Here is a 27,415-nt window from a genome sequence, read left to right on the forward strand (position 1 = left end):
CATTGTCCCTGAGGGGACGAAGGAGGATGTAAAAACAGCTGGCTGGAGGGCTTTGGAGAAATGAGATCCAGGGTAGGGGGTCTTTGTGAACTAACAGTTCCTGCAAGAGACAGCCTTCGGAACTGCTGAAGGGCAAAGCCAATGGCTGATAAACACCCTTGAGTGCTCTTGTGTGAAAATTAAGACCTCCAGGTGAGGAATAACAAAGCAGCTAGAGGAACTTCTCTAGTTCCAGAAGTAGATATCTACCTTAGATATGTATCCCCATGCCATTACCCACTTGAACCTTGATTTTTCAGTATCCTTACCTTACTGGTCAGGAGGCCTCTTTTACTGGACTGATGTCAAGTATCCTCAAGCATCCAGCTATATTCAGCCAAGGGATCATTGTCAGATGTACCCCACCTAACTCCACTCCTGTTCTCTAAGGTCATCTTCTGCCTTCAGGGCAGTCCTGCTTGGTCCCTGAGATGAATGAGGAGCCTCAGACGTTGACTCTCTCTTCTACTCTCCTCATTTCTCTCTTGCAGCCAAGAGACCTGTTTCACCATACAGCGGATACAATGGTCAGCTGCTGACGAGTGTGTACCAGCCCACTGAGATGGCCCTGATGCACAAAGGCCTGGTGAGTGATGTTGCTTGGGATTGAGTCCAAAACCTCATAAAGGTTGTCATTGAATAGTCAAGCAAAACCAAGCTCCTCCTTGGCTGAAATATGTGTTTCATTCTGCATCTATCATGATATATGAAGGGCCTTGAGGGAATCAGTTCTTTAACCCTCCTCCCCCTTCTTTTTCAGGCTTCTGAAAGCAGAGGCTGTTGCCTATCCTGGAAAACCCTGTCTCATATAAGATCTGAGTGCTTGTACCAGGCTGGGTGGGATCTTTTGGGGTTGAGGGTAAACCTGGGTTGGGATGAGTACTCTTCCACATGCAGTAAATTTGACTTAGGAAGCTAACATTCCTGACACATTCCTCTCATCCTGAAATTTACTTTTTCCAGCAATGATATTCATCCCTTTGGCTTCATGAACCGTGGAGTCTGAATCCCACTGCACTGAGGGAGGGACAGAGGGTTAGCAAGAATGTATATTTATTCCCCAGAGTAGCCCATGACAGCTATCTCCACTGACGTCATCATTAGCAAGGATGCTGACAACACAGGGAAAGATATATGTTCTAGGATATGCTCTGGGGAAAGAGAAACCCTTTCTAGTAAGTTGTACCCAGGTAACTGACTTGAATAGTAATCATTTAAATAGGTTTTCAAAATGCTTTCTATAAATCATCTCTTTTGAGCCTTCTAGAAACCCAGTGACATACATGGTGTCATTATAACAGCTCCCCTTGACATGCTCCTGAAGGTGTATAAACTGCCTCTTTCATAGAACCCCAGTGAGGAAGGGAGTATTGCTATCCCTAATCGATCGATAGGAAGTCTCAAAGAAGTGATTTACTTTCCTTCTTTACACAGCCCTATGTGAGAGCTCGGATTTAAATCCAAGTCTCCAAACTCAAGTCCTTTGCTCTTAGGAGCTGTAGTTACAATGTAGCCTCCGACACCAAGAGAGGGTCACAGTCAAATTACCCAACATCTTTTCTGACCTCCTGCAGTTCCTGGGTACCTAGGAAACATTGGTGGAAATAAGCTTTGGGATTTGAGAGTTGGACCCCAAGAAGGTTCCAGAGGAGCTCTCTATCCCACCCAAATAAAATCCCAATCTAGGGGAAAAGGCCTTACAGTCTTCAGCCTTAAACCCCTTACAGATTCCCCCCAATAGAACAGCTAAGTTGGGGCTGGGAGGAGAGAAAACAGGATTGAACTAGATTTGGTTCCCACCCGTTCTGTGGAGGTTTAGCTCTTCCAAGAGTTGGCAGAATCTGTGGGGAGAGGTCAGTGACCTGCCTTGGCAGGAAGCTAGGGACAGGAAACGAGGAGGTCCTTTGGGTTAGGTTCACCTTGTCTTCTCTCCCTGTGTTGGGGGCAGGATGACACAGAGGCCTTGGTGGATGCCTTATGACCTAAACAGCTTTCCCTTCTTGTACTCTCACCTTTCCTTTCCTCTTCATTCCCCAATCCTCTGCATTCCCTAGTCTGAGGGAAGGAAGTGCAGTTACGTGGTGCAATGAATAGAGCACTGAACCTGGAGTCAGGAAGGCCTGAGTTTAAATGCTTACTAGCTGTGTGACCGTGGGCAAGTCACTTCACTCTGTTTGCCTCAGTTTCCTCATCTGTAAAATGAACTGAAAAAGGAAAATGGCAAACCACTCCAGTGTCTCTGCCAAGAAAACCCATGAAGAGTCAGACATGACTGAAACAAAAAGGGAAGGAAATAAGCATTTTATTAAATTTCTGCTGTGTGCCAGGGACTGTGCTAAGTTCTTTACAAATATATCTCCTTTGATCCTCACAACGATCCTGGGAGGTGATATATTCTCATGTTACAGATGAGGCAACCAGAGGTGAAATGACTTGACCAGGATCACACTGCTAGTAAGGGTGAAACTGAATTTAAACGAGGGCCTTCCAGACTCCAGGCCTGACACTTTAGGCACTGTGCCATCACTCTCTTTAAGTGATCACTGTCACCAGGCCTTCTTCTTCTCATTGGTCCAAGTCCTGCATTTTTGGCAGTTCACTCCACTTAGATGTTCTGAGGGCCCTGGAAAGTGACTCTAACATGCTAAGGACATCATCTCAGTTGGTTCTCATAGCCAAAATAACTGTATACAACACTCCAGTCACATGCCAAGCATGCAACTGCTTATAAATTTTAAAATCCCTGAAAGCCCAGGCCTAACCCAGAGGAGAGGCAAGGGACAGGTGTACCCATACCAAGGAAGAGGGAGTCTCAAGGTAATGTGGAATCATCTGAGATGGCTTATGGCAGCTGAGAATGTTCTGGTGAATCTCAGGAGGCTCCAAAACTAGGGATGAGACAAACAATATCATCTCCCGGGGATTTACCTGCCAGCCTATCCTGGAATCATGGGCTTTCTTGGAAACCCATTTGTCCTTCTTAGGCGGTTTTGGGTTTGGGGGAACCCCCTGAGAAGAACTTGTACCATTCGCTTAACTAGTTCAAAAAAGGCCAGCCATCATATCACAGGCTAGCTGCTCTGATGACCCAGCCCAAGAATAGGGGTCCAGAGGTCAGTCCCTTTCTTTCATAGTGGTCTAGAAATCAACTACAGTCTTATCAGATTGTGGGCTAGCCATTGGGAGAATTCTAGTGCATCCTGGCAGTGAGGCAAAGGGGCCTGAAATAGGCACAGGCCCTTTTGTCTAGTGGGAAATTGAGTCCATTTTCATCTATTTCTGTGATCTTTCTTCACCTTTGACCATGAGGCCTTCTGTCTTTTTCTCTCTAGTCTGAAGGACCCTATGATGTCATCCTCCCACGGGCTACTGCCAATAGCAGTCACGTGATGAGCAGTGCCAACTCAACCCTTCGGGCTGAAGACATGTATGCCACCCAGAGCCATCAGGCAGCATCACAGAAGGATGGCAAGAATGCGCAGGTCTTTAGAAACCCCTATTCATGGGATTGAGCCCAGTACCAAAGGAATGGTGGGAGGGTTTTAGAAGGGGAGTGGGCAGACATGCCCTCTGACTTGGAGCCTCAGGTGGGGATTATGAAGGAAGCCCTCTCCCTACCACTGACTGAGCAAGTAGTCTTTGACTCAGATCCCTCCTGGCCCTCCTGCCAAGACTGGTATGGTCATCCCATTGGCCTTTAACCCACCTCAGCAGTGTTTGGAGAGTAGAAGAGCCCGCCCTGGGTGCCACCAGCACTCTGGCCATATAGTATTCCTTCATTGTTTGGCCGCTGGATTTGGGCGTCCCATGCTCTGGATCTGTTCAGAGAGGTCCCTATAGGTTCAGAAGCATTTATGAACTCTTCTGTCCCACCCCTTGCTCCTCTGTGAGGAACACGGGCATCTAATAAATATATCTATGCTTTATTATTCCTTCCTCTGGCCATGTTGTTTCTGATCTCATTACTCTGGAGACCCTAACTCTCTTTTCTTCTTTTTCTTCTCTTTACACCACCCATTTCCCTTTCCTGTAGACTTATCACCATTTCTCTCTCCACCACCAGATTTTCTCTTCTACATTTTGCTTTCTGGTCACAGGATCTTAGGTTTAGAGCCAAAAGAAGCCTTAAGGTTTCTTTAGTCCACTCTGCTCACCTTACAGAAGTCAAATGGTTCACTCATCAGCTCAGTGTCAGCTCCCTCCCAGATTTAAATCTGTTTAGAGTTGTACAGTACTTAAGGCTCACACTTTGGAGATATGATCCTTACGTTTTAGTCTACACCACCTCTTAGTAGAAACAGCTTTCACAGAGAAATGTTCATTAGCTGTAGTATTATAGTATACAGAATATGTTCATCAGCTGTCAGGTATTATAGTATGCAGGACTATTTCTACTTACCTCTATCCCCCTCCCCCCCAGACAACTAAATGGATGTGACTGAGCAACTGACTACTACTTGGTCTCAGTTTCCGCCATTGTGAAATGGACCAGGTAATTACTGTGGTCAGTCTGTTTTAGCTCTGACATTCTACAGTTGTAAAAACATTGGGGTTACTGCACAGGTGATTGGATCAGAGCCCAGTTGTCCCCCTGGGAGAGTCCCACCTTTCCTAGGAATAAAACTTACATGTACAACAGTACACTGTGTTAGTGTTATCAAATCCCTGATTCCGGCTTATTGAAGGGAACAGCTGCTATTTCCCTATCTACATTCATCTAATCTATACACAGGGGCGCTCACAGTAACCCCATATGTTGAAGGCACTTGAAGAAGACAATAGGACAGGTAGCCCAGGGCAAGGTATCTGTTAAAAAAAAAAAAAAAGGTGACTAATTGTAGCTTCTCTAGGGGAAAAGCTTTTGATAAGAATCCTCTGGGAGGATGATTGGAAGTGCAGACCAGACACTTAATTATGGGGGGCGGAGGCTTAAAACAAGCAGTATGGCAGCATTTCTTACAGCACCTGGGGCTTGGGGAAAACATGATGCGAGTTGGTTTTATTATCAGTTTCTGACTCTTCTAGAAGAGAGCTGGGCTTTGATCTGATCCCCGGTGCAGTAACCCCAATGTTTTAACACTGAGAACACAATGTAGAATGTTAGAGCTAACAGAGACCAATCAGAAGGATTATTACCTGGTCTAACCTCAATTTACAGAGAAGGAAACTGACCCACAGTAGGGAAGTGACGTGCTCCAAGGCACTGACATGTGAGGGCTAACAGTGGCCAAAACCAGGGATCTGGCTGGTGTCCTCGGTATTTGTCCCATCTGCTCAAAAAGGCAAGCCATGTCATCCTAGACTTTGGAATGTCTCCTTCCTACTGGCTAAATGCGGTGTGCTTCTGGCACTCATTTCCAGGGAAATGTTTTGATTGAAAGTGTGGGAAAGGTCCGAGAAGAAAATAAGGAAACTTTTCCAAAACATCTTGTGTTTTCTTCTGATTGTCAGATTATACAAACCTCCTGGGGCCTTGCTTTTTCACATTTTTTTTCCCTCTTAGGGATGAGTGGTAAGAGCCAGGGTGATTCAAACTTTAGTAGCCCCAGCCCCCTTTGATTATTCTTATTTCTCTTGATTACTTTAGGATCACTCCCCCTACAATAAAACGAGATGGTAGACTCCCTCCTTCCCCTGGACTGCAAGCCACTCTGATGTCCTCATTCCTCCTTACACAGGCTATGCAGAACCCTGCACCTTTCCAAGCCTTGTAATGCAAACTAGGAGGGAGCCCGGATTCAGCAGATCTGAAGCGGTGGATTTAGGTGGGCTGTCTGCCCACCATGGATGCCTAATCTGGGAAGAGCAGGACTCTCCTTCCTATGTCCCCCTTTTGCCTGTCCCTGGCTTCTCTATCAGGAAACAGACCTAAGGATCAGTCCCTACGCTTCCGCCCAACCCAAAGACACAACCCGTTCTGGGGCCACCCTGAGCTCTTCAAAATGAAGGAAGGGTCCCTGTGGTTGTACTTTCTCCAAGTTACCTTGCCTACTGTGAGCAGACATCTCAGGTGCCTCTTTGTTCTTTGACCCAAATCTTGGGACCCCACCAATGTAGCCATGTCCCTTCTGCCCACTCCACCTATTGTTTTCTCTGGAGGGGATCAGGCTCCTGGAACTGACTTGAGCTGAGGGTGATCCTGCAGGTAGGTAGTTCCAGCTCTGTTCCCTTGGGTTTGCTACCCATGAGTGTGAATGGTTGCCATTTGAAGGGAAGGAAGCAAATGGCCAGGGATGATAGGCATCCTGAGCAGGAAGAGGGGACCCTTGGCTAACACCCTTCTGGAGAAGTAACAGCTTCTACTATAAGCTTCGCATTGATGCTTCCTGGTCCATGGTTCCTGGATCTGAGCCACTTCCACGCTGTGTTCACTCCCCGCACCTTCCCTTACCTCTAGTCTTCTGGATCACATTCACACCCCTGGCCCATGAGGCCTTTTGCACTCTCTGGCCTTCTGCTCTCTGCTCCATCAGAGAGGACATTGACTACGTGGACTGTCCTGCTTGGAAGCAGCCCTTGCTTCCTGAGAAACTTGGTCAAGAAGGGCAGGAAATTTGGAGGGCTTGGCTGCTTTGGGAAATGCAGAGGTGCTGTTCTGGTGCCTCTTGGCTTTTTCTTTCTTTTTTTTTTTTCTGTGAAGCCTTTTCCCTTACGTCTCTTTTCACTTTCTTTGGAAAGCCTGGTTGTGTAAATGGCCAACTCCAACTGGAACATAAAAGGGACAGGAAGCAGCAGGAAAGCCTGATTAATTGGAGATCTCTGGGCTAAGACTAGAAGGAGTCTTTAGAGATACAGGATGGGAGAATGAGCTGTATATACTCTCTGGACCAGAGTGGGATAGGGATCAGGACTCAGGCTCAGGGCATCTTCAGATGGACCCTTTGTGCTTGTAAGGTCTGGGAATACACTTTGTAACTTCCTGCTGGTTAGATGTCAAAGGTCCATGCTCCCTCTGTGTTGCATCTCTACTGGGGGGGTGGGGATAAGAAGGAGCCAGCTGTTTTGAAGTAGAGGGAACTCCTCACCCAATAGGGTCCACCCAGAGAAAAGAGTAGGGTGGGGACATTGTCATCTGATCACCTAGGAAATCATAAAATCAATCCAAAGATAGAGGAGTTTTCCTTGCTACATGGCAGCCTTTTCCTGCTCCTGGTGAAGGTTTTCCTGTAAAACCAAAAGGAATCTGTAACCTTAGTTCCCCTACTCCCACCAGACCTTAAAGTGCCCAGAATAGGGTTCAGCTATGGGTGCTACCAGGTGCAGTCAGTACCCTCACATTATACTCTTGTCTCTAGCACCCAAATGGTTTTCTCTGCAAACAGTATTTTTCTGGGGCTAAGCTTAATGAACTCATAATACATAGAGAAAGGGGGTTAGGGAGGTGGGGGAAGGGTAGATGAATCGAGAACACAAGAAAAAGCCTGTGAATTGCATCTGTGCCTGCTGGATGTGACCTGCCCTGTCTTCACCCTCCATTTTACCTGTAACCTGGGTTATATATAGGTAGACCTAAGTATTACTTCCTCTCAATGGGAAGGGGTGGATGTGGAGTTGAAAGCCCCATCCATCCCAAAAGTTTTCCTTGATCTTGGTTAGTGGCCTAAACAGACCCTTGAATGAATAAAGTTTTACTATGTTTTCTATAATTAATATTTGTATCCAACTACTGCAGAGTGGATGGGCACCAGTCACAGGGCTGGGCAGGGGTTGTTGCCCTCCTGGAGGGTCTCTGAATGATTGCCTGAAGTATGTGAACAGGTGGGATATGGTTAACAAAATATGCCAACCCAAGTCATCAACTCTGGGACCATAATCTTTCACACAGATAGGCTCAGCAGACTGAGAAAATGGCACTACTCTTTGGAATTTAGTTGCACAGAGAAAGCTACAATGTAAGAATTCTTGGGGGTCAGAGTTTTGAGTTCTAGAGTTAGATAAAGGCCTTATTCCCTCATTGTAGAGATGAGGAAACGGTTCCACAGAGGCCAGGTAATTTGTCCAGGGTCAAACAGGTGGCAGAACAGATTTGAACCATGGTCATTTGACTCCAGACTTGGCACTCTACTACATCAGTGGAAGGACATGGTCCTTAAATTACAAAATTAACCTTCTTTGTTCACTCCACCATGTTGGCTCCCGATGAGCTTTTGATTTGTTTCATTATGATTATTTGCCCAGTGGGAAAATGTATGTCACAAATGGACAGGTCTGGTCATTATGTTGAATTGAAATCTTTTTTGAAACAAGTGCTTAGCATAGTGCCTGCTGAATAATAGGTATTTAATAAATTCTTGTTGACTTTCACTAATTGGTTCTATTATAGCTTATGCAGAACAAGTCTTATTACCTGTGCTATGCAGTCTTCTAAATGTTTGAAGACAGGAGCCTAGGTGTTACCTAAATCTCTTAAGCACAATCCATTTTCAGGCACTCCTTAAATAAAATGGTTCCCAGACCTTTCATTGTCTACCTTGGCTTCCCTCTGAAGTAGTATAGCTTATTAATGTCCCTCTTTTAAAAATTGCACCTAGATCTGCTCAAAGTACTTTGTGGTCTGACCAGTGCAAAGCTCATACTAGATGAGAATTGGCTGGCAAAACATATCTGCCTTCAAATATTTGATGGTTACACAGAGGGAAAGGTACTAGATTTGTTCTACTTCCAACAGTAGAATTAGGAGCAGTGAATGGAATGTTTCCAAGAGCCCAGTTAAGGCTTGAGATCAAGAAAAAAAATGCCTTCAGTCAGTGAGTATTTATTACTGTGATCTAGATTCTGTGCTAAGCTTTCCACCAATTTGGCCCAGAAGTAAAATGGACTATCTTGGAAATTAGTGAGTTTCCCCTGACGGAGGTCTTCTAGTATAGATTGGATGACTTGTCATCAGACTCTTTATGATGGAAATTAAGTGTTTACTATGTGCTGGACAGGAAGACTCATTTTTGTGAGTTCAAATCTGGCCTCCTGGGCAAGTCTTGTAACTCACTTTGCCTCAGTTTTCTCATCTGTCAGATGAGCTGGAGAAGGAAATGACAAATCATTCCAATACCTCTGGCAAGAAAACCCACAGATGAGGTCACAGAGTTGGCCACAACTGAACAACAAAGTCCTGCTTACTAATTGTGCAGTTCAGCCTTGTTCAGTTTAGTTCTTCTTTCCTGGTTGATGATTTCTAGAGGTCAGGGCTTCCGTTGCTGGTTGAGCTCTTAAGCAGGTATGCCCCAGAGGCTACAGAATCAGGTAGGGATTAGTTCTCTGGGAACAGAATGAGAGCAGTGGAGCTGCCTTGGTCCCAAAGAGATGGTGTCCAGGGATTTAGGGAAAAGTTAAACACTAGTGAGAAAAGGAAGACTGAGCACATTCTCACCTATTATCCAGCATTATTTTCACTACCACCATGGGATGGGAAAAACACATAAGAGCTACCAGGGACCTTGGAGGTTATCTAGACCAGAGGTGTCAGTCACAGGGTGGGACCACATATAGCCCAGACACTCCCTAGTGTACCCTGAATCAGATTAAAATGTAATTGAGAAATGTTTAACAAAATAAATAAAGCCACAATAAAACATAGATAATATAGTTTTTTTTCAGCTAAGTCAACAAGCAGCTGCTAGGATCCTTTTGTTGAGATTGGCACTCCCAGCAGACATCCAGGAGACCCGAGTTCAAATCCAGCCTCAGATGCTTACTAGCTGTGTGACCCTGGCCAAGTCACCTAATTCTTTGCCTCAGTTTCCTCATCTGGAAAGTAAGTTGCAGAAACAAATGGCAAACCACTTCAATATATTTGCCAAGAAAACCCCTAGTAGGGTCATGAAGAGTTGGACATACTGAACAACTTCCATTTGACTTTGATAGCACACTGATCTTGACCATGGTTTCTTAAACCTTTTCTGTACCTTGGACCCCTTGGATGGTCTAGACGGTGAAACCTTTGGATTTTTCAGATAATGTTTAAACGTGTAAAATAAAATAATGTACATTTACAAAGAAAGGCTCCTATGCTGAAGCGTAGTATGTATTATATGATATAGTAAATAATTACATACATTTAAAAATTTTGAATTAAGCAACTCATATAAACCAATTTATTTAAATATGAGGAAACTAAGTCCTAGAGGGTGATGCCCAAAGTCACACAGGCCATTTAGGATGTTATAACAGGCAGGATAGGCCCAGAGGAGTAAGTAGCTTGTCCAATGTTACACACTTAAGTTCTCTTGCCTCCTGGCACTCGCTAGGTTGGCAGCTAGGTGGTACAATGGATAGAGTGCTGGGCCTGGAGTCAGAAAGACTCATCTTCAAGACTTTAAATCTGGTTTCAGATACTAGCTGTGTGTGTGTGTGTGTGAGACTTTGGGTGAATTACTTCCTGTTTGCCTCAGTTTCCTAATTTGGAAAATGAACTGAAGGAGAAAATGGCAAACTACTCCAGTATCTTTGCCAAGAAAAAACCCCCAAAGGGGTTACAGAACCGGGCACAACTCAAAACAACTGAACAACAGTTACTAGGTTTCCCCAATAGTCTCAGTTGCCTCTTTACTGCCCCTTTTCCATTTCCCACCCCCATCCCCACCACCACTAAACCTCATCTAAAGCTTTCTTGGTAGCAATGATGATTCAATAAGCATGACAGACTCTCCATAATCCACATAAAGGAAAGTCTTGGTGAAATTGCAAACCTGAGTGCTATCAATGGGAGGAGGCTGGGGAGGGTACACTCATGAGAAGGATAGGAAAATTTAGGAGGGAAGATGTGCCAAGGTCAAGCAAGAATGCCTCAGTCTGGATTGTCTTACTCTGCTGTCCCCACCATTGGCCATCAGGAACCTGCCCCCTCTTTGAGCAGCCCCATGAATTATTGAGCATCTACACCAACTCTGGAGTGCTGTGACCTCATCCTCCTTGAGCAGCTGAGGTTCAGAAGAGGGAGGCAAGAGAGAGCATGTTTTCTCTGTGTATTGAGGCAGGGAAAGATTAGGGATGCTGGGGACAATTCTGATGCCTAAAGGACCTCTTTACTTCCTGGTCTGCTATCTTATTCCTTGTACCTCAATGAGGTCAGGATTATGGTTCCCCGAAGGATAACAGGGCATGTGCTGAGGGAAGGGGCAGAAGGAATATAGGATCCTAGATCTGAACTTGAAGAGATGTAGAGGTCATCCAGACTGCCTCTTATTTATAGCTCAGAAGAGTGAGGCCAGGTGACTGGCCCAAGGCCACACAGGGCTGGGATCCAAAACCAGGTTCTTCAGTTCCAAATCTAGTATTCTTCACTGCATTGTGCTGTTATGTTATACTGGTGAGTGGAGTGGGGAGGGAGGGTAGGAAGGGACAGCAACCACCTGTGCAGGGTGATAACGTGTAAAAAGAGTTGGGCTTGAAGTCAGAAAGCTTGAGCCCCAGCTTTATCACTTGCTAGCTATGCAAGTGCCATAGTGCACAGTGCACCGGGCCGGAAGACTCCTCTTCCTGAGCTCAAATCCGACCTCAAACACTGATTAGCTGGGTGACTCTGGGCAAGATCTTTGACCCTGTTTGCCTCAGTTTCCTCATCTGTAAAATGAGATGGAGAAAGAAATTGCAAACCACTTCAGTATCTTTGCTGAGTTGGACATGACTGAACAACAGTAAATAAAATCATAAACAACCTCAGATTTCTCATCTGTAAAATGGAGATAAAAATCATCTGTATGACCTACTCCACAGGGTGGTTGTGTGAAAAGCACTACCTGAATGTGAGCTAGAGGTGGCATTCTGACTGCCTGAGTTTCCGCAACTATAAAATGGAAATAATAGCACCTACCTCACAAAGATGTGAAGATCAAATGAAATAGTAAAGTGCTTAGCACAGAATATTTATATTAATAAATGCTTATTCCCTTCTTCTTCCCTTCCTCTATTCAATTCAACCACTCCTCTATTGGTTTTTTAATTTTTAAAAATTTTAAACTTAAATAGAAAATAAAAGAAACAAACTTAAATACTAAAACTAAAATAATACAAAATAATAAAAGAAAAAAAACAAACACCCATCTATTGTGCAAAACATGGTGGTAGGCACTCAGTTTTAGATAAGGTTTGCATAAGAAATGATCCCTGCCCTCAAAACTTCAGTGTAATTGGGGAATTTGACAGACAAAGAACTATATAATAGAATTTATTAAGTGCATAAAGCAGGTGCTACTCTAGGTCTTAGGAAAGGAAAAAGTCATTATATAGGAGAATCATGGAGAGCAGAGTGGGTATTTGAACTGGACTTTAAAGGCAGAAATTAATCAGATTGGGAGGGAGGCCCAGGGAGCACTGTGAACAATAATACAGAAGGAAGAAAGCATGGGGAACCAGGGGTACCAGGAAATTGAGGACTTCTGCTGATTGGAGCACAGAGCATGTGGCAAAGGATAATATGAGATAAGGTGAGGAAAGCAGCAGTGATAAATTGAGAGTGTCTTGACTGCCAGACACTGAATTTTATCCAGTAGGAAACAGGGGCCATTTAAGGATTTTGCACAGAGAAATGGCATAGCACAATCTATGCTTACTGAAGGTTAGTCTGGTAGTAATTTGAAGAATAGGATGAAAGGAGGGAAAGTGAAAACAGGAAGACCAACAAAGGGATTTCTGCCAGGTATTCATGGCAAGTGATAATAAGGCCCTGTATTAGGGTGGTAGCAGTGAGAAAAGAAGAGGGAAAAAGGATTTGGTACATGAATATGAAATGTGAGAGAAAAAAAGTCTCAGAAAAAAAATCATCGTAAACACAGGTTGCGACTGATGGTACCATTAATAGAAATAAATGAACTTGGAAAATAAGGTCAGGTTTGTGAGGAGAGATAAGCTTACTTTGGGACATGTTGAGTTTGAGATGCTGGCAATATATGTAGAGGTGTCCTTCAAGAAGCTAGAGATGCAAGTCTGGAGTTCTTGGAATAGGAAGGGATATATAGACTTGGGAGTTATCTGTATGAAAAAATCAAAGAATGAAGTTTCTGATGGTAGGAGAACCGAGAGAGAGTCCTGTCTCAGAAGCTAAAGGAAGAGGGTATCTAGAGAAATGGATATGGGATAGAGTCATATGCTATAGAGGGGTCAAGAGGGGATGAGAATTGAAGAAAGGATTTGGAAAGGAAGCAGTTTCAGTAGAGTAACAGGCACAGAAGCCAGATTTCAAAATGGTGGAGGCATCAGATGTAGACCACTTTTCCAAGAAGTTTGTCAGTAAGGAGAGAGGTGGGAAGATGAGAAAGCAGGGTGAGACTGAAGTATTGAGATATGCCATTTTAAAATGATTGGGGAGACTTTTAAATGTGTATAGGCTGATGAAAGGATCCAAAGGAGAGGGAGAGATAAGATACATAAAAGCAGGAATAATTTCCAAAGACCTAGAGAACATGGAGCCAAGGGCAGGGGTCAAGAGTTTTCCCTAGCAAATCAAATCAGCAAGAAACATTTATTTAGGGCCTACCCCATTAGATGAACCGTGCTAACTTCTGGGAAAGGCAAAAACCAAAATCAACGACAACAAAACCAGTCCCTTCTCTCAAGGAACTCACAGTCAAATGAGGGAGACAAGAAACAACCAAGACATAGTCAGGATATATTGGAGACAATCTCAGAGGAAAGATACTAAGATTAAGGTAGACTTAGCACAGTTTCTGGCATAGAATAGACCCTAAATAAATGCTTGTTTCTGACTTAACTTTCTCGAGAAAACCCTCATCCCATGCCCTTGGTCCCCCCATGTTCTCCAAGTCCTTGTTACTGATCATTCAGGCCTGCTTTCATACATCCGATCTCTCCCTCCCTTTTAGATCCTTTCCATTAGCCTATATGCATACCAGGGTCTCCCTTAGCCTTATTTTTTAAAGGCTTATCTCAACCCTTTAATCCCACTCTGATTTCTCTTCCTCTTAGCCCTTTCCTTGATGACAAGGCATCTTTCAGAAGGTGGGATTGTAGTTGAGACTTCAATGTAAGGAGAGAGTTCCAGTTATGGAGGACAGCCAGTGAAAATGCCCAGAGTAGAGAGATGGAGTATTGGTTTTAAGCAACAGAAAGAAATTAGACTTGTTTATTCTCTGAGACAGGAGGGAAAGAGAGCAGAGTAGGTGATGAGGCTTGTTTTGAAGAGTGGAGGGAAGATGGGAGAAGTCTGTTGAGTTGGCTTCAGTTTTCTCACTGAGAAAAGAAGGTAGGTCATCTGCTATAATTTTTAGAGGTTGAGGGATGAGGCAAGAGGAGATGGTTTGGAAGAGTTTGTGGAAGAGAATGAAACAGAATAATAGAACAGGATCGCTGAGCATTAGTAAGATTGTTATTCAGTCATGTCTGATTCTTCATGACCCTATTTGGAATTTTATTGGCAGAGATACTGGAGTGGTTTGCCATTTCCTTCTCATTTTACAGATGAGGTAAGTGAGGAAAACAGGGTTAAGTGACTTGCCTACGGTCACACAGCTTGTAAGTATCAGAGGGCAGATTTGAATTTATGAAGAGGAGTCTTCCTGATTCCAAGTTCAGTGCTCTATCCTCTGTGGCACCAAGCTGTCCATCAGTGAGGTTACAATTCTGTAATATCCACAAACTCCCAGAATACCATAACTGGAAGAAACCTTAAAAGATCAACCAGTACAGCCCTCTGATTTTACAGATGATGAATTTGAGGTGGGGGTGGGGGGTGGGGAGGGAATGAAAATTTAATTATGATGATTAAGATGATGATTAGGGTCACAAAGCTTAATAAGTTAAAAAGTCAGACCTGAACTGAGATTTTCTGACTCCTAGTCCAATGATGGTTACATCCCTGTTAACAGTTCCCCATTTTGAATTCTCATACCAGATTCATATGGGCCTCTCAGAACTTTGTAGCAGTCTCCCCAGTGTGTCATCACCAATAGTCACGGCCAGGCTGAGGCGTCAGTGAGTCCCATGATAGACTTATTTCAACTTAATATTTTCCCAGCAGGATCAGACAGTTTCCTAGGTTGGCAAGTATTTGCATATGATCTGCACTGATTTGCACAGACCGTTAGAGGCTGTATTGCTTTCTGAAGGTTGTTGTCTTCCTTGTTTTCTCCTATTCCTCAAGTGCGGCCCTATTTATTCTGTGAAGTTTGCATTCAGTCATTTGCATTTGCATTTGCATTTGAGGACCTATATGTTGTGTGAAATTTGTAGTCAGTCAAAGGACTGCACTTGAGAACCTAAAGGGCCACAAGTGGCCTCGAGGTCAGAGGTTCCCCACCCCTGACTTAAATTGATGATGGGGATGGCTGCTCTCAGAGACAGAACCTGGGATAGGGACTTAGGTGATGAGTTTGAGAGAAGATGAAAGATACCAGGAATTTCACCTGGACAACCATACATCATAATGTCCTCTTTGAGAGGGGGGCGGGGTCTGGGTTCTGACTCAGTGACATCGTTAGGGGTAAATTCTTGTGTAAAAAATCCCTCCACTCATGAAGAGAAACAGAGCAGTCACTCAGCTGTTTGTAACTTAGAGTCTGAATTTCTGGGTCACTAAAAGGTTGTGACTTGCCCCGGATCATACAGCCACACAGGGAGTAAATCTTAGAAATAGGACCGGAACCTTTTTTATTTTAAGTCTGATACACACACACACACACACACACACACACACACACACACACACACACACACACACACACGGGAAGAGGAGAGAGACAGAAGGTTGAGAGCTCATGAATGTGTGTGTGTGTGTGTGTGTGTGTGAGACAGAAATAGACAAAGAGATAGAAAGACACAGAGAGAGAGACACACACACAGAGAGAGAAAAAGAGAAGAAAGAAAAAGAGAGAGAGAAACAGAAAAGCGACAGACAGAAAAGAGGGGAGTGACAGAGACAAAGAGAGACACAAAGAGACAGAGGAAGAGAAAGAAAGAGACAGACATAGAGAAAGAGAGAGAGAGGAGAGGAGAGGACAGAAAGAGAGAGGGAGAGAGAATGACAAAATGCTATTGGATAGAAAGCCAACCTTGAAATCAGTAAGAAATGGGTCAAGTCCTGTCTCTGACACCTTCTGAGTGTGTATAATATATACATATATTTATGTTATGTGTATATATGTATTGTACACACACGTGTATGTATGTAGCGTCTTTGATAAAAGCTTTCAAATTGGAAGAGATCTCAGAATTCATTTAGTCCAACTCCCTCATTTTACAGAGGAGGAAAACAAGGGGCAGAGAGGTGAAGTGTCTTGGTCAAGATCACACAGCGGCAGAGCTAGGATTTGAACTCCCTGTCCTGACCACTCCAGCAGTGAGAGGTGGAGGATGGGGGCTGACTGTGAGTTTGACTTATATTGGTGGCTAATTTAAAGTCTTATATTATAGAGAAAATTTAAAGAAGTCTGATGAGTGGAGTAGTGTTAATATGGAGGGCAACTAGGTAGCACAATGGATAGAGTACCACACCTGGACTCATCTTCCTGAGTTCAAATCCAGCCTCAAACACTGGCTGTATGACCCTGGACAAGTCATTTAACCCTGGTTGCCTCAGTTTCCTCATCTGGAAAATGAGCTGGAGAAGGAAATGATCCATCAATCTAGCATCTATGCCTAGAAAATCCCAAATAGGGTCACAAAAAGTCAGACAGGACTGAAACAACTGAACAACAACCAAATCAACATGGAAGAGGCAAATCTTTAGTGGTGGGCTCTATGGGTGGTCTGGTCCTATTGGATGTCTTTAACAATTACTTAAATGAAGACTTAGAAGACAGGCTTATAAAATCTGTGACTTTTAAAGCTGGAAGGATGGAACATGTTCAGTGATAAAATAAGATTTCGAAGAGATCTTAAAAGACTGAAACAATGAAAGGAAAGCACACTTCAACAGGGATAACTATTCAAAGAGAACATAAAAGACCATCCATTTATTTTTTTTTAAATTTTCCCATTAACATTCTCTCCCTCCCATCCCACTCCTAAATGAGAAAGACAAGGAAAAAACCAGTTACAAACATTTATAGTCAAGCAAAACAAACACCTGCACAGGTAATGTCCCACCCCCACAATATACATATATGTACATATACCATATACATATATAACATGCATATACATACATGTATGTATATAAACCACATGCACACACATATTCTGAATTCACCAACTCTCTATCAGCAGGTAGGTAGTATGCTTCATCAAGTATCTTCTGGAATTGTTATTAGTCATTGTGTTGATCAGAATTCCTAAGTCTTTCAAAATTGTTCCGTCTTTACGTTTTCCTGAAATTAAGGGCTACACATTTAAAGGGACAGCTAGAGATCAGAGTGGATAAAGCTCCAGATGTGGCAACAAGAAGACCTGAGTTCAAATTTGACCTCATACCTTTAGTAGCTGTGTGACCCTGGACAAGTCACTTAACCCTGTTGGCCTCAATTTTCTCATCTGTAAAATGAGCTGAAGAAGGAAACGGCAAATCACTCCAATATCTTTGCCAAGAAAACTCCAAATAGGGCCAAGAAGAGTCATATATCACTAAAATGACTGAACAACAACACACTTAGAAGTGAAGGAGACCTTTAGAGGTCAACTAGTCCAACTCTTTCATTTACAAAAGAGGAAACTGAGGCTGACAGGTTCTAAATGACTTGTTCAGGCTTATATAGTTAGGAGGCAGCAGGGCCAGGCTTCAGAGTACCATCTCTGGAGTCAGAAGACTAGACTTGATTTCCATTTCTGCTACTTAACTATACGTGTGACCTGGGATAGTTCTCTGCCTCTCTCTTGGCTGCTTTGATAAAATGAGTGTTGTACTAAATGACCTTTAAGGTCCCTTCCTATTCTAAGTATATTCACTATAAAATCCCATACTGTGTGGTTCAAGAGATCAACTGTCCAGCTTTAAAATGAGAGAGATATAGCTTCAAAATCATTCATGTGAAAGATGACTGAGGGGTCTTAACTGACTGATCAAGAGGGATGTGGCGCCAAACCAACTCTCCCCGCAAAATTTAAAAAAACTGCGACACTTTTCAGACTTGTGTAAGGACTCATTCTACATTTTAGACATGCCCAGGAGGAGGAGGAGGAGGAGGAGAAGGAGGGCAGAAGTGCTGGGAGGGACTAGGAATCTAGTTGCTACAGGTTAATAAGTGCCCTTCGCATATTCTTGCCCAAGAGCTCCAGAGGTCTGGGATCCAGACAGAGTGGGGTGGGGTTGGTTAGAAAGGAAAACTGATAAAGTTTTAGGTTTGAATTTTATATCCCTTGATTAAATGTACCTAGTGAAAGTGGGAACTTTCACTAGGACTCAGATTCATTCTGTAGGAGGGGAGGGAGTATCTGATCAGAAAGAGAGCAGTTTAGGCTTCTCTCTCTCTCTCTGGCTCTCCCACCACCCCAGATTAATCCCAGAGAGATCTCTAAAAGAAAACTTAGCTTTGGCTTATATTTAGGATCTCCCCATAAGGGGGATAACAGGGTCCTTTCTATGGATTATATATTCAGGTACAATCCATAATTCAATGGATTATATATCAGGTATAAGAAGCTATACATTTCTTCCACCATAGAAAATATTCGAGATGCAAAAGACATGTATGACATATATTATATATAAGATATATTATACATATTACATAAATCAACAAGCAGAAACATATTTTACAGAAACATATTATATCTCAAATAGCCCATTTATGTTCCTTATACTCTGAAGGAATGTAACAAGTCAGTGGGATAAACTAAACGGATATGTGACATTCACATTTGTCCTGGACCGTGGCTCACAAGGTCTAGATCTCTTGGCATGGATTTCTTTGATCTTTCACCTGAAGGACCCTCCTGGAAAGTGGGGACCTATTTTCTCCTCCAAGCAGATGCTGCTGTGGAAATGGCCTCCTGATCTGCAATTGGCTCCTAACTTAGGAAAGCAAGAACTCTCACACACAAGGTAGCTTCAGGGGCTAGAAATATTTATTTCTCAGAATTTGTAGTTGATGAGCTGGACTCAAGAAGTGGAACAGAAAAGCAGAAGCAAGTGACCAGGGATTCAGGCTCATCAAGGCAAGCAGGTGGTTTGGGGCGAGGAAGGGAGAGAAATCCTCAACTTCCCCTTGTTGGAAGTCCAGGGGAAGAAAAGTGCTACACTCAGAAAAAAGAATGCAGAGACATATCTACAGATGATATGAGCTAGAGACTCCTGGTGACCAGTCCCCTTCAACACAATCCCCCTAGTCTTGGGATCTAGGCAGGAGTGATGCTAGTGGCATCCCACCAAGACATGTGTCCCTCAACAAGAAGACATGACACCTTTTCAGTTTCAGGAGAGGTGCCCCAGTTCAGCTCTCTTCCCCTAAATAAGGCACTCATTCTGGAAACTGGGCCAACCAAATGAAACTTTCTACTTCTCTTCTTCTCTGTCCTTAGGCCCCCTCCCCAACAACTGGTTAAAACATGATCAACTCTGGTGCTAAAAGACTCTGAAAAAGGAAGGGGAAAGGAATATGCACTTATATAGTGCCTTCTATATGCCAGTACTTTTTACAAATATTAACTCATTTATCCTCATAACAACCCTAGGGAGTAGGGGCTAGCATTATTCCCATTTTATCATTAAAGAAATTGAGGCAAACAGGTTAAGTGACTTGTCCTGGGTTACACAGCTTGTAAGTATTTGAGACCAGATTTGAACTCAAATCTTTATTCTAAATCCACCGTGCCAGCACAGTGGATAGAGAATTTAGCAGATAGGGAATTTAGAATCAACCATATGTGTTCCAAAGGGCAGTTAGGCTTGGGGAAAAAGAGAAGAATCCACAAGATGGAATGCACTCTATTTCCTTAGCATCTCATTGGACAACGAGATCAGTGTATCAGATCTTTCCATCCAGACCAGACTGGGGCTCAGTCTAAGACACAGCTGGACTCCCCCAGACTTCAGGGAAAGGGTCCCAAGGTGTGATGAGGGAAGTGTGCAAACCTAAGAAAGTAATGGGAAAACATTTATGAAGCATCTACTGGGTGACAAGCAATGGGCTAGATGGTAGGGATAGAAAGACAAAATAAAATAGACCCTGCCACTCAAGGAAATCATAATCTATTGAGGAGAACCAACCAATATATGAATGTAAAAAGTAGTATCAGGGAGAGCACTGCCCACTATAAAGGACAATTTGTTAATAGAAAGCAAAATGGAAGGGTAAGGGAAGAGCAGGACAAAGACAGCTGAGGGATGGGGCTGGTTGGCATGGACGGATGTGATAGAACTGGGCATGATGATGGCCAGGAAAGGGAGAATTAACCTAGGCAGCCCATGACTGAATCATGGGGATTCTGAGTAGAGTTGTAGGGTACTAGATTGTCTAACCCTTTACTATAACAAAGATTATATTGATTTGTTTATCAAGCTCTGAAAGCACTTGGAGGTTAGGGTAGGTGGGGCATGGGTCAGGCTAGATTCAGTCTGATCTGGTAGTTCAAATTCAAGGGTGCAATGAAATGAGATACTTATAGAACATCTGACCATTAACAAAAGGAGGTCTTCTTAGCCAATAGCAGGGAAAGGATACTCAACAAGATTACAGCATTGATGCAAGTAGGCATGGCTTTCCATGCTGATATACCAGGAAGACTGCTGGGAGCAGGGAAAACTGGAAAACTCTGGTTCTATGGCTTTTAGTACTTAAGCTACCAGGAAGCTACCTCAATGGCCTGGAACCTTAGGTTCCTGATCCAGTTAAGTATTTTGTTTTTGAAGGCAATGGCAGTTAAGAGACGTGCCCCGTGTCACACAAATAAAAGTGTTCACATTTGAACTCAGGTCCTCCTGACTCCATGACTGGTGCTCTCTCCATTTCATCACCCAGCTGACCCCAATTACTTCTTTTTTTTTTTTTTTATTAAACATGAAGTTTTAATTCAATATCAACTACTTTACTTTTCAAATAGGCTTCTCTTCTCTTTCCTAGTTCTTCTGAAGTAAGGAATGTTGGTGAATTTGTACCTGATGCCTGTGAATATCTTCTGAAATATTATTTCTGGAACCACCTTGCATACTAAGTTGAGTTGCTATACGCAGATTTGCTTCATCTTCCATATCGATTTCCTGTCGACTTAGTGCTAGAGCTCTTTGGAAATTCTCTTTATCTTCATCTAACCTTCCTGTTCCACCATATGAATGACTTACTGCTAAAGACTGCTCTAGGTCTGTTTTCTGTATTCTTTGATCTTTTAGTTGAGCTAATTCTTCTCCAATGATTTTTGGTCTATGCATTTATTATACTCAAATCATACACAGGAGCTGGTCAGCTTCACAGTCTGGTAGGCCTGTTAACAACAAATATGGAATAACCTTCCTGTAACTCAGCTAGAAAAGGACAAGGTAAGACAGGAGAGATTTTAGGTTAAACCACTGATCCAGAAGAACTGCCTCCCAAGGCACTGAAAGCACTGAGAACTGGCAGTTGTATGAGTGAGTGAGTCATTTTCAGTGATCTGTTTTCCTAATTTTCAAACTGTAAACCAATGTTCCTACAAGGAACACTGAATTCCTATAAGGAACTATAAGTTGCATATAAATGATCTTTCATTTACAGGACCGATCCTGATCTTCTGATACTCTGGACTGTTGAAGAGGATTAGCTTTAAACTCCAAACTTTCAAGGCATTGCTTCTAACTTGCATAGAGAAGAAACCACTGTCATCCACATGTCCTGAAAGTTGCTGTAAAAATGTTTGATAATCTTCAGTAGTAACCCCTCCCTCTGCCATCCTCATCCTCTCTTTTTCTAGCTGATGAGCAGTAGAGGATAATTCCACAGGGCTAAAATATTTCCCTTGCAAGAGATCATTCAGGCAATGTTGAGCACAGAGTGAGAATTCTTGTTTCTCATAGAAGATAGACTCCATGTTCATTTGTCTGGAGTCAAAGACCCTGATGTTGAACCAGCCCCCTCCAGCACCATCCCCCCAATTAAGCCTCAATGGCAGTTACAGTACCTGTCAAGCCTAATCTGCTTGGCAGATCTAATTCTTATCACAGAGTTCCAGGGGGCAACAGAGCCTCCTGGATATTTAGTCCCAGCACTGACCTGAGTCTGAGCCTCAGATGTTTCCAGCCTGTCCTCTATAGACGAGGTCATTCTGCCCTGGCCCAGGGCCCAGATAAACAACCCTCTCTGTCAGGGAGAGCAAGGCCCAGGAGGCCCCACTGCAAAACTCAGGTAATCAATTCCTCTGTATCAGAATCTCAACTACAAGTGCCAAAACTCTGACTCTAATGCCAATCAGACTTTCCATCAGATAATATTTGAGTATCCACCCCCCATCTCTCTGCACCTCCTTATCAGTCAGCTTATCCATTCAGTTTTTCTAGGGGACAATCTAAAAACTCATAGAAAATATGGAGATGGGCCTAGCCATGGACTCAGGGAGTGAACCACAGAAAGGGATAAAATGTCTAAATCAGGAGTGGGGAACCTGCGACCTTGAGACCACGTGTGGCCTTCTAAGGTCCTCAAGTGTGGCCTTTTGACTGAATCCAAACTTCACAGAACAAATCCCCTTAATAAAAGGTTTTGTTCTGTAAAACTTGGACTCAGTCAAAAGGCCATACTACCCCTGGTCTAAATCCTAGGTTCTGAGCTGGGATTGTTTGGACCATTTCTCACACCAAGCATGCATTCCCTTCTCACCTGTGCCTCAAGGAATCCCTATCTTTCTTCAAGGCTCAGTTCAGGTAGGACCTCATACAGTTAATCTGTTCTGATCCCCAGAGATGCTAGTAACCCTCTGTCCCCAAATGGTTTGCATCTACTTTATATCTTCAGCAGTGCCTGTGGTGTAGGTGAGAAGGTTTAATCACTCTTCCTGAGCCCCACCCTTCTGTGAGTCTCTGATTCTCCCTTTGGACATGATTTTTTCTCTTAGACACTCTCTTAGTTCCTTCCTCCTCTGAAGAAGAGATTTTTTTTCCCCCTTTAAAACCTCAAAGGAAAACAGTGTAGGTCTTACCTCCAATACCAGTCCATACCAGCCCAACTAGTTAAGAACCCCACCTCCTCCAGCCATTATTGACTCATTTCTTGCTTAGAGGGATCCTTGTAAAAGTATTCTCTTACTCCTCTGGGAAACTACATGAGGAGTCAGTCATTCTATTTCTCAGCTCTTCAGCCCCAGCCAGTGAGTTGGTATCAAAGTAACACGGTCATTTTAAATCTTTCTTTCTCTCCTGGTCATTCAGTGATTGGCCTGCTTTGCTGCAGTTAGCAAAGATACACACAAAGGTTAGCCAAACAGCTGTTTAATTTATCTCAATTGCTAACTTAAGAGCTAAAGTAAACGGAAGGGTAAACAAACTAAGAAACACAGATCACACTCTCTTGGTAAAGAGGAGAAGGAAAGTAGAGAATTTTGAGTTGCCTTTTGTTCACTGGAAGGTTTTCAGAGTAACAATAAATTACCACTGCTGAGATCTTGGGACTGGGGCGTTGTGATCTCTTTACCGAGAGACCCATTTAATCTCCAGACCCATTCACATGGACCAGGTTCAGTTCTGGGAGAGCCTGATTACCTAAAAGGGTTAGGCTTTTTCTCTTGTGCCACTGTTCCTCCACACCAGAGCCTTGAGGAAAATTATTTAAAGTTTAGGATTGGCTCATGTCTGGGGCTACCCACAAAAAGAGGAAGTAGAAAGGTACGCAAATATGGGACAACTGTTTATTTTCCATGCACAAAAGAAATGCTAAAAAGCACAAAGATTCACCGAGGGCATTGACAGAAACTTAAAACAAGGCACAATATCATAACTATTATAGTTTCCTGGGACATTGAGACTTAAACATCAGAACAGGAAACAATTTGCAAGACTGCTTAATCTGTATTTTACATTTGATCTCAACTCTGCACTGTCCAAACAATTCTCTCCTGGTCCTTGTCTTCTGGCAAGTCAGGACAGGGTTTGGGCTCATGTAACACGTAGTTGTCTTTTCTTCCCAGAAGGGCTGTTGTGGATGTGATGGGGTGAAGGGACCTGGACCCTGAATTTTCCCACGCAGCCCAGTCCCTGGTGTCTTGCTCAAGGCATCTGGTGCATCTCAGCCCAGAACACTTAACTACTTTCACTGTTTGCACCTGCCCCCCACCCCCACCCCCACCCCACCCCACCCCCCCGGGTTACTTACCTCTCCTTAATTCTACCAAATCTTCTCACAGTTTTGCATATAAGTACCAATTTCACTCCCATTGAATTGCCCAGATTTTACAGAATCTAACCTGCTTCTGTACAAATGAACCTCATTACTTTGAAAGAAAGCTGGAGTGGTCCAATTATTTCCAGGCAGACCCCACCCTGTACCCTTACATTTGGGGATTCCCAGCACCCCAGACCACAACATAATGAGAGAAGTCACCTCTCACACCATTTAAAGACCCAGTATATCTGGGCCTTTCAAACGCATAAGGTGTCTTTCAAGGCTGAAAATGTCCATTACAGAATCAATGCATGCGCTGTCCATGATTAAACAAAGAAGCAAAAAGTGGAAAAGGAAGCTAAGACTTTGAAATCTGACTTATCCAGGAAGGACATGAGTTCGTGACTGTATATAGTTGGAGTGAAGTAAGGGTATCATCCCCCCCACTCCCACCCCCAACTCCCTGAGGGAGAGGTTTGGATAGTCTAGCATGATTTGCAGATAGGAAGAGAAGAGAAGGAAGAGGGTCTTTTGAAGTATCCACTGAGTCTGAGGCTCTTTTTGAACAATGGGAATTGCTTCATCTCAGAATATAAGGCTCTTCAGAATTGAGGAATGCTTGTTCCTTGTGTCCCTGGAAGTTTGCAAGGAAGCTCTGGCACACACTTCCTGGAACGGTCCCAATGAACCCATTATAATGTTCCTTGGGGGTACAACCTGTCAGCCTCCAGAGTTTGGTCTAAGACAAACAGATTTAGCTTGTATGTTTGTTTATTTTCTCTCAAGCATCAGGCACACATGGGGACCTGCAGTCAGAATTGAACTCACTTTGGGATTAGGTTGAACAGATTATAAACACAAAAAGAACCCACAATGCTGCGTGGGAATGACCGTGTCACAGACCAATCAGACACTGCCTCTATGGGTTTGATTTTTCCCCGCTAATTGGTCTTATCAGGTACTGCCAGAATCCCTTGGGTTCAATTTCTGTTTCCCAGGGAGGGGCTATGACATACCTAGATGGAACAAGGAAGAGGGTCAGGCTGAAAAATCCCCAGGGCCCCAGAACTATGAAGCAGCTTAAGTCAGTTCTGTGGTCATCAGCACAGCAGAGGGATTTCTGGGTTCAGCAAGCAAATACTGCAAAGGATCTCTGTTATGTCAAGTTTAAGGGATGCTCAGTCTGCCTCCTGATTGGCTAATTCTGATTCCAGGTCATTTAGGCTTCCTCTTATAAGGAAGTCCAAGCAGATCAAGGTAGTTAGTAAAGTCATTTTTCACAAACCTCTAAAACCTGAGGTCACCCCTTTTTAAAAGCATACTACATAGGCCACTCTAACTGATTTTCTGACCAATCCTAGCTGACATAACTTTGATGTGGCCTCAAAGAGGATGGGACTAAGTGATCATATATGGTTTTGCTACACGGTCCTAAAATGACAAGTCTTCAGAGGCAAGAACATGTCTTCCCAGAAGTAGACTGGGAAGCAGAGCACATTCTCCATGGGATGTCCACTATAGACTCAGGCCCACACATATTCCATGGATTATCAGAGCCTGTTGTTAAATTCTCAGTAAGTATTTAAATTTCAGAAATCAGCAAACACTACGAAGCAGAATTTGATCTATTGCTTTATTCATTTTCTAGACTTAAGAAAGTGATGGAGGATGTATCACTTAGTTCAATAATGCAAATGAAACTTAAAAGTATGCTGTATCTACATGTTTTAAAATAGAGAGCCTGTTGTTAAACATTTGCCCCAATACGACCCTTACTACATAGGGAAGGCAGAACATGCCTCCTGACCCTGGGGGTCTGGTGTTGATGACCTCATTGTTGCAGCCCCTCTCCTATTTCTATGGGGACATTAAAGAAACTCTCTAAACTTCTGGCTGCTGCTACCCCTCTCCTACTTTTACTCTAGGAGTATTGTGAGATTCAAGGATGATAATGGATGGAAAGCACTTTGCCAACCCTAAAGAACCATATAATTGCAAGTTGGTGATGACTTCATTAGCTAAGCTTTCTACTGCAGAGCTCAAGCACAATTTCTAGATGAGGGGTTTGACAACTGGGTGGGGGATTCTATACACACACTTTAAAAAAAAAACTGCTTTATTGACAAAGTCTAGCAATCAACAAAACAATAAATCAATCCCTAATTTGGTAATTGTTGATTTCTGAGGTATAAATGTTCACAGGGAGAATTTAACAATCCCCTAGCAAGCTGGTTAGAGCTGACTCCAGCACACTCCTGTTTCACTCTCCCTTCTCTAGAATCTCAGCTCCTCTCAATGCTTTTAGGATTACAAGGCTTGCTTGTCAGACAGGGGCAGCCTTCCCCTGTCAAAGTGGCAAAGAATGCTGGGAATCCTCTACTTGAAACCACCAGGTATCCAACTCCAGTGTTCTGATGTGTGTGTATACATATCTACACAATGCATATACATATATGTTTGTGTATTGTGAAGGTATGTATGTGTGTTTAATATTTGAGTGTGTTGTTGATTTCCCCAATGGAATGCACTTTCCTTAAAGTCAGGGATCCTTCTTTCCTTCCTTCCTCCTTTTCTTCCTTCCTTTCTTCCTGTCTTGCTGTCTTTCTTTCTTGTCTTTCTTCCTTTCTTTCTGTTTTTCTCTCTTCCTTCCTTCCTTCCCTCCCTCCTTCCTTCTCCTTCTGAACCTCTTCCCCCCTCCTCTTCCTCCTCCTTCTTCCTTTTCCTCTTCTCCCTCTTCTCTCTCTTCTCCTTCTTCTTCTTCTTCTTCTTCTTCTTCTTCTTCTCCTTTTGGGGGGGGGGTATCCCAAGTCCCTAGAGCATACTAGGAACTTAATTGTTGGCAAAACACACCAGATCAGGTCCCAGTAGGGTATCTAGGTCCCAGCTCGTGAGGATGTGTTCAGTTTGTTTGGAAAAATCATACTACCCTAGCCAGAGCCCAGACAAGCAGCCTGGTTCCCAGGAAGGGGAAGACACCGGAAGTTTGTTTGGGCATATCCCCAGGAGGCTGGACCATTGTGCAGAATGTCCAGGAGCCCATTTCTGCTGTTTCCCACCCTGGGAAAGTGTAAACAGTCAAGGCTCCTTCCCCAGGGCATGGGGCACATGCTCTACCCTTAGGAAAGGAAGTAAAATAGAAGAGACTCAAGGCTCCTGGGGGTGCAGGGTGGGGGTGATGGGTGGTGTTGTGAGAGTCTTCCCATGGCCAG

The 27,415-nt window shown here is 43.4% G+C and overlaps 1 protein-coding gene and 1 pseudogene across 4 annotated transcripts in view; one reads left to right on the top strand and one right to left on the bottom strand.

The window, feature by feature from the left end:
• GPRC5C (G protein-coupled receptor class C group 5 member C) overlaps positions 1-22,101 on the top strand; it is a 35,616-nt gene extending 13,515 nt beyond the window's left edge. For 2 of the 4 annotated variants that reach the window (XM_072645590.1, XM_072645591.1), the window contains exons 3-5: positions 531-625; positions 3,372-3,521; positions 5,718-7,689. In XM_072645590.1, coding sequence (XP_072501691.1) covers positions 531-625; positions 3,372-3,521; positions 5,718-5,753 — 281 coding nt within the window. In that variant the 3' untranslated portion in view covers positions 5,754-7,689. Of the gene's footprint in view, positions 1-530; positions 626-3,371; positions 3,522-5,626; positions 7,690-21,611 lie in introns of those variants that run through there. The other 2 variants (XM_072645593.1, XM_072645592.1) reach the window with 2 other exon arrangements.
• LOC140530446 (ataxin-3-like) lies at positions 20,843-21,589 on the bottom strand (annotated as a pseudogene).
• Positions 22,102-27,415: the final 5,314 nt, after the last annotated feature.

The sequence above is a fragment of the Notamacropus eugenii genome, chromosome 2, assembly GCF_028372415.1.
Source record: "Notamacropus eugenii isolate mMacEug1 chromosome 2, mMacEug1.pri_v2, whole genome shotgun sequence".
Classification (NCBI taxonomy): Eukaryota; Metazoa; Chordata; class Mammalia; order Diprotodontia; family Macropodidae; genus Notamacropus; species Notamacropus eugenii.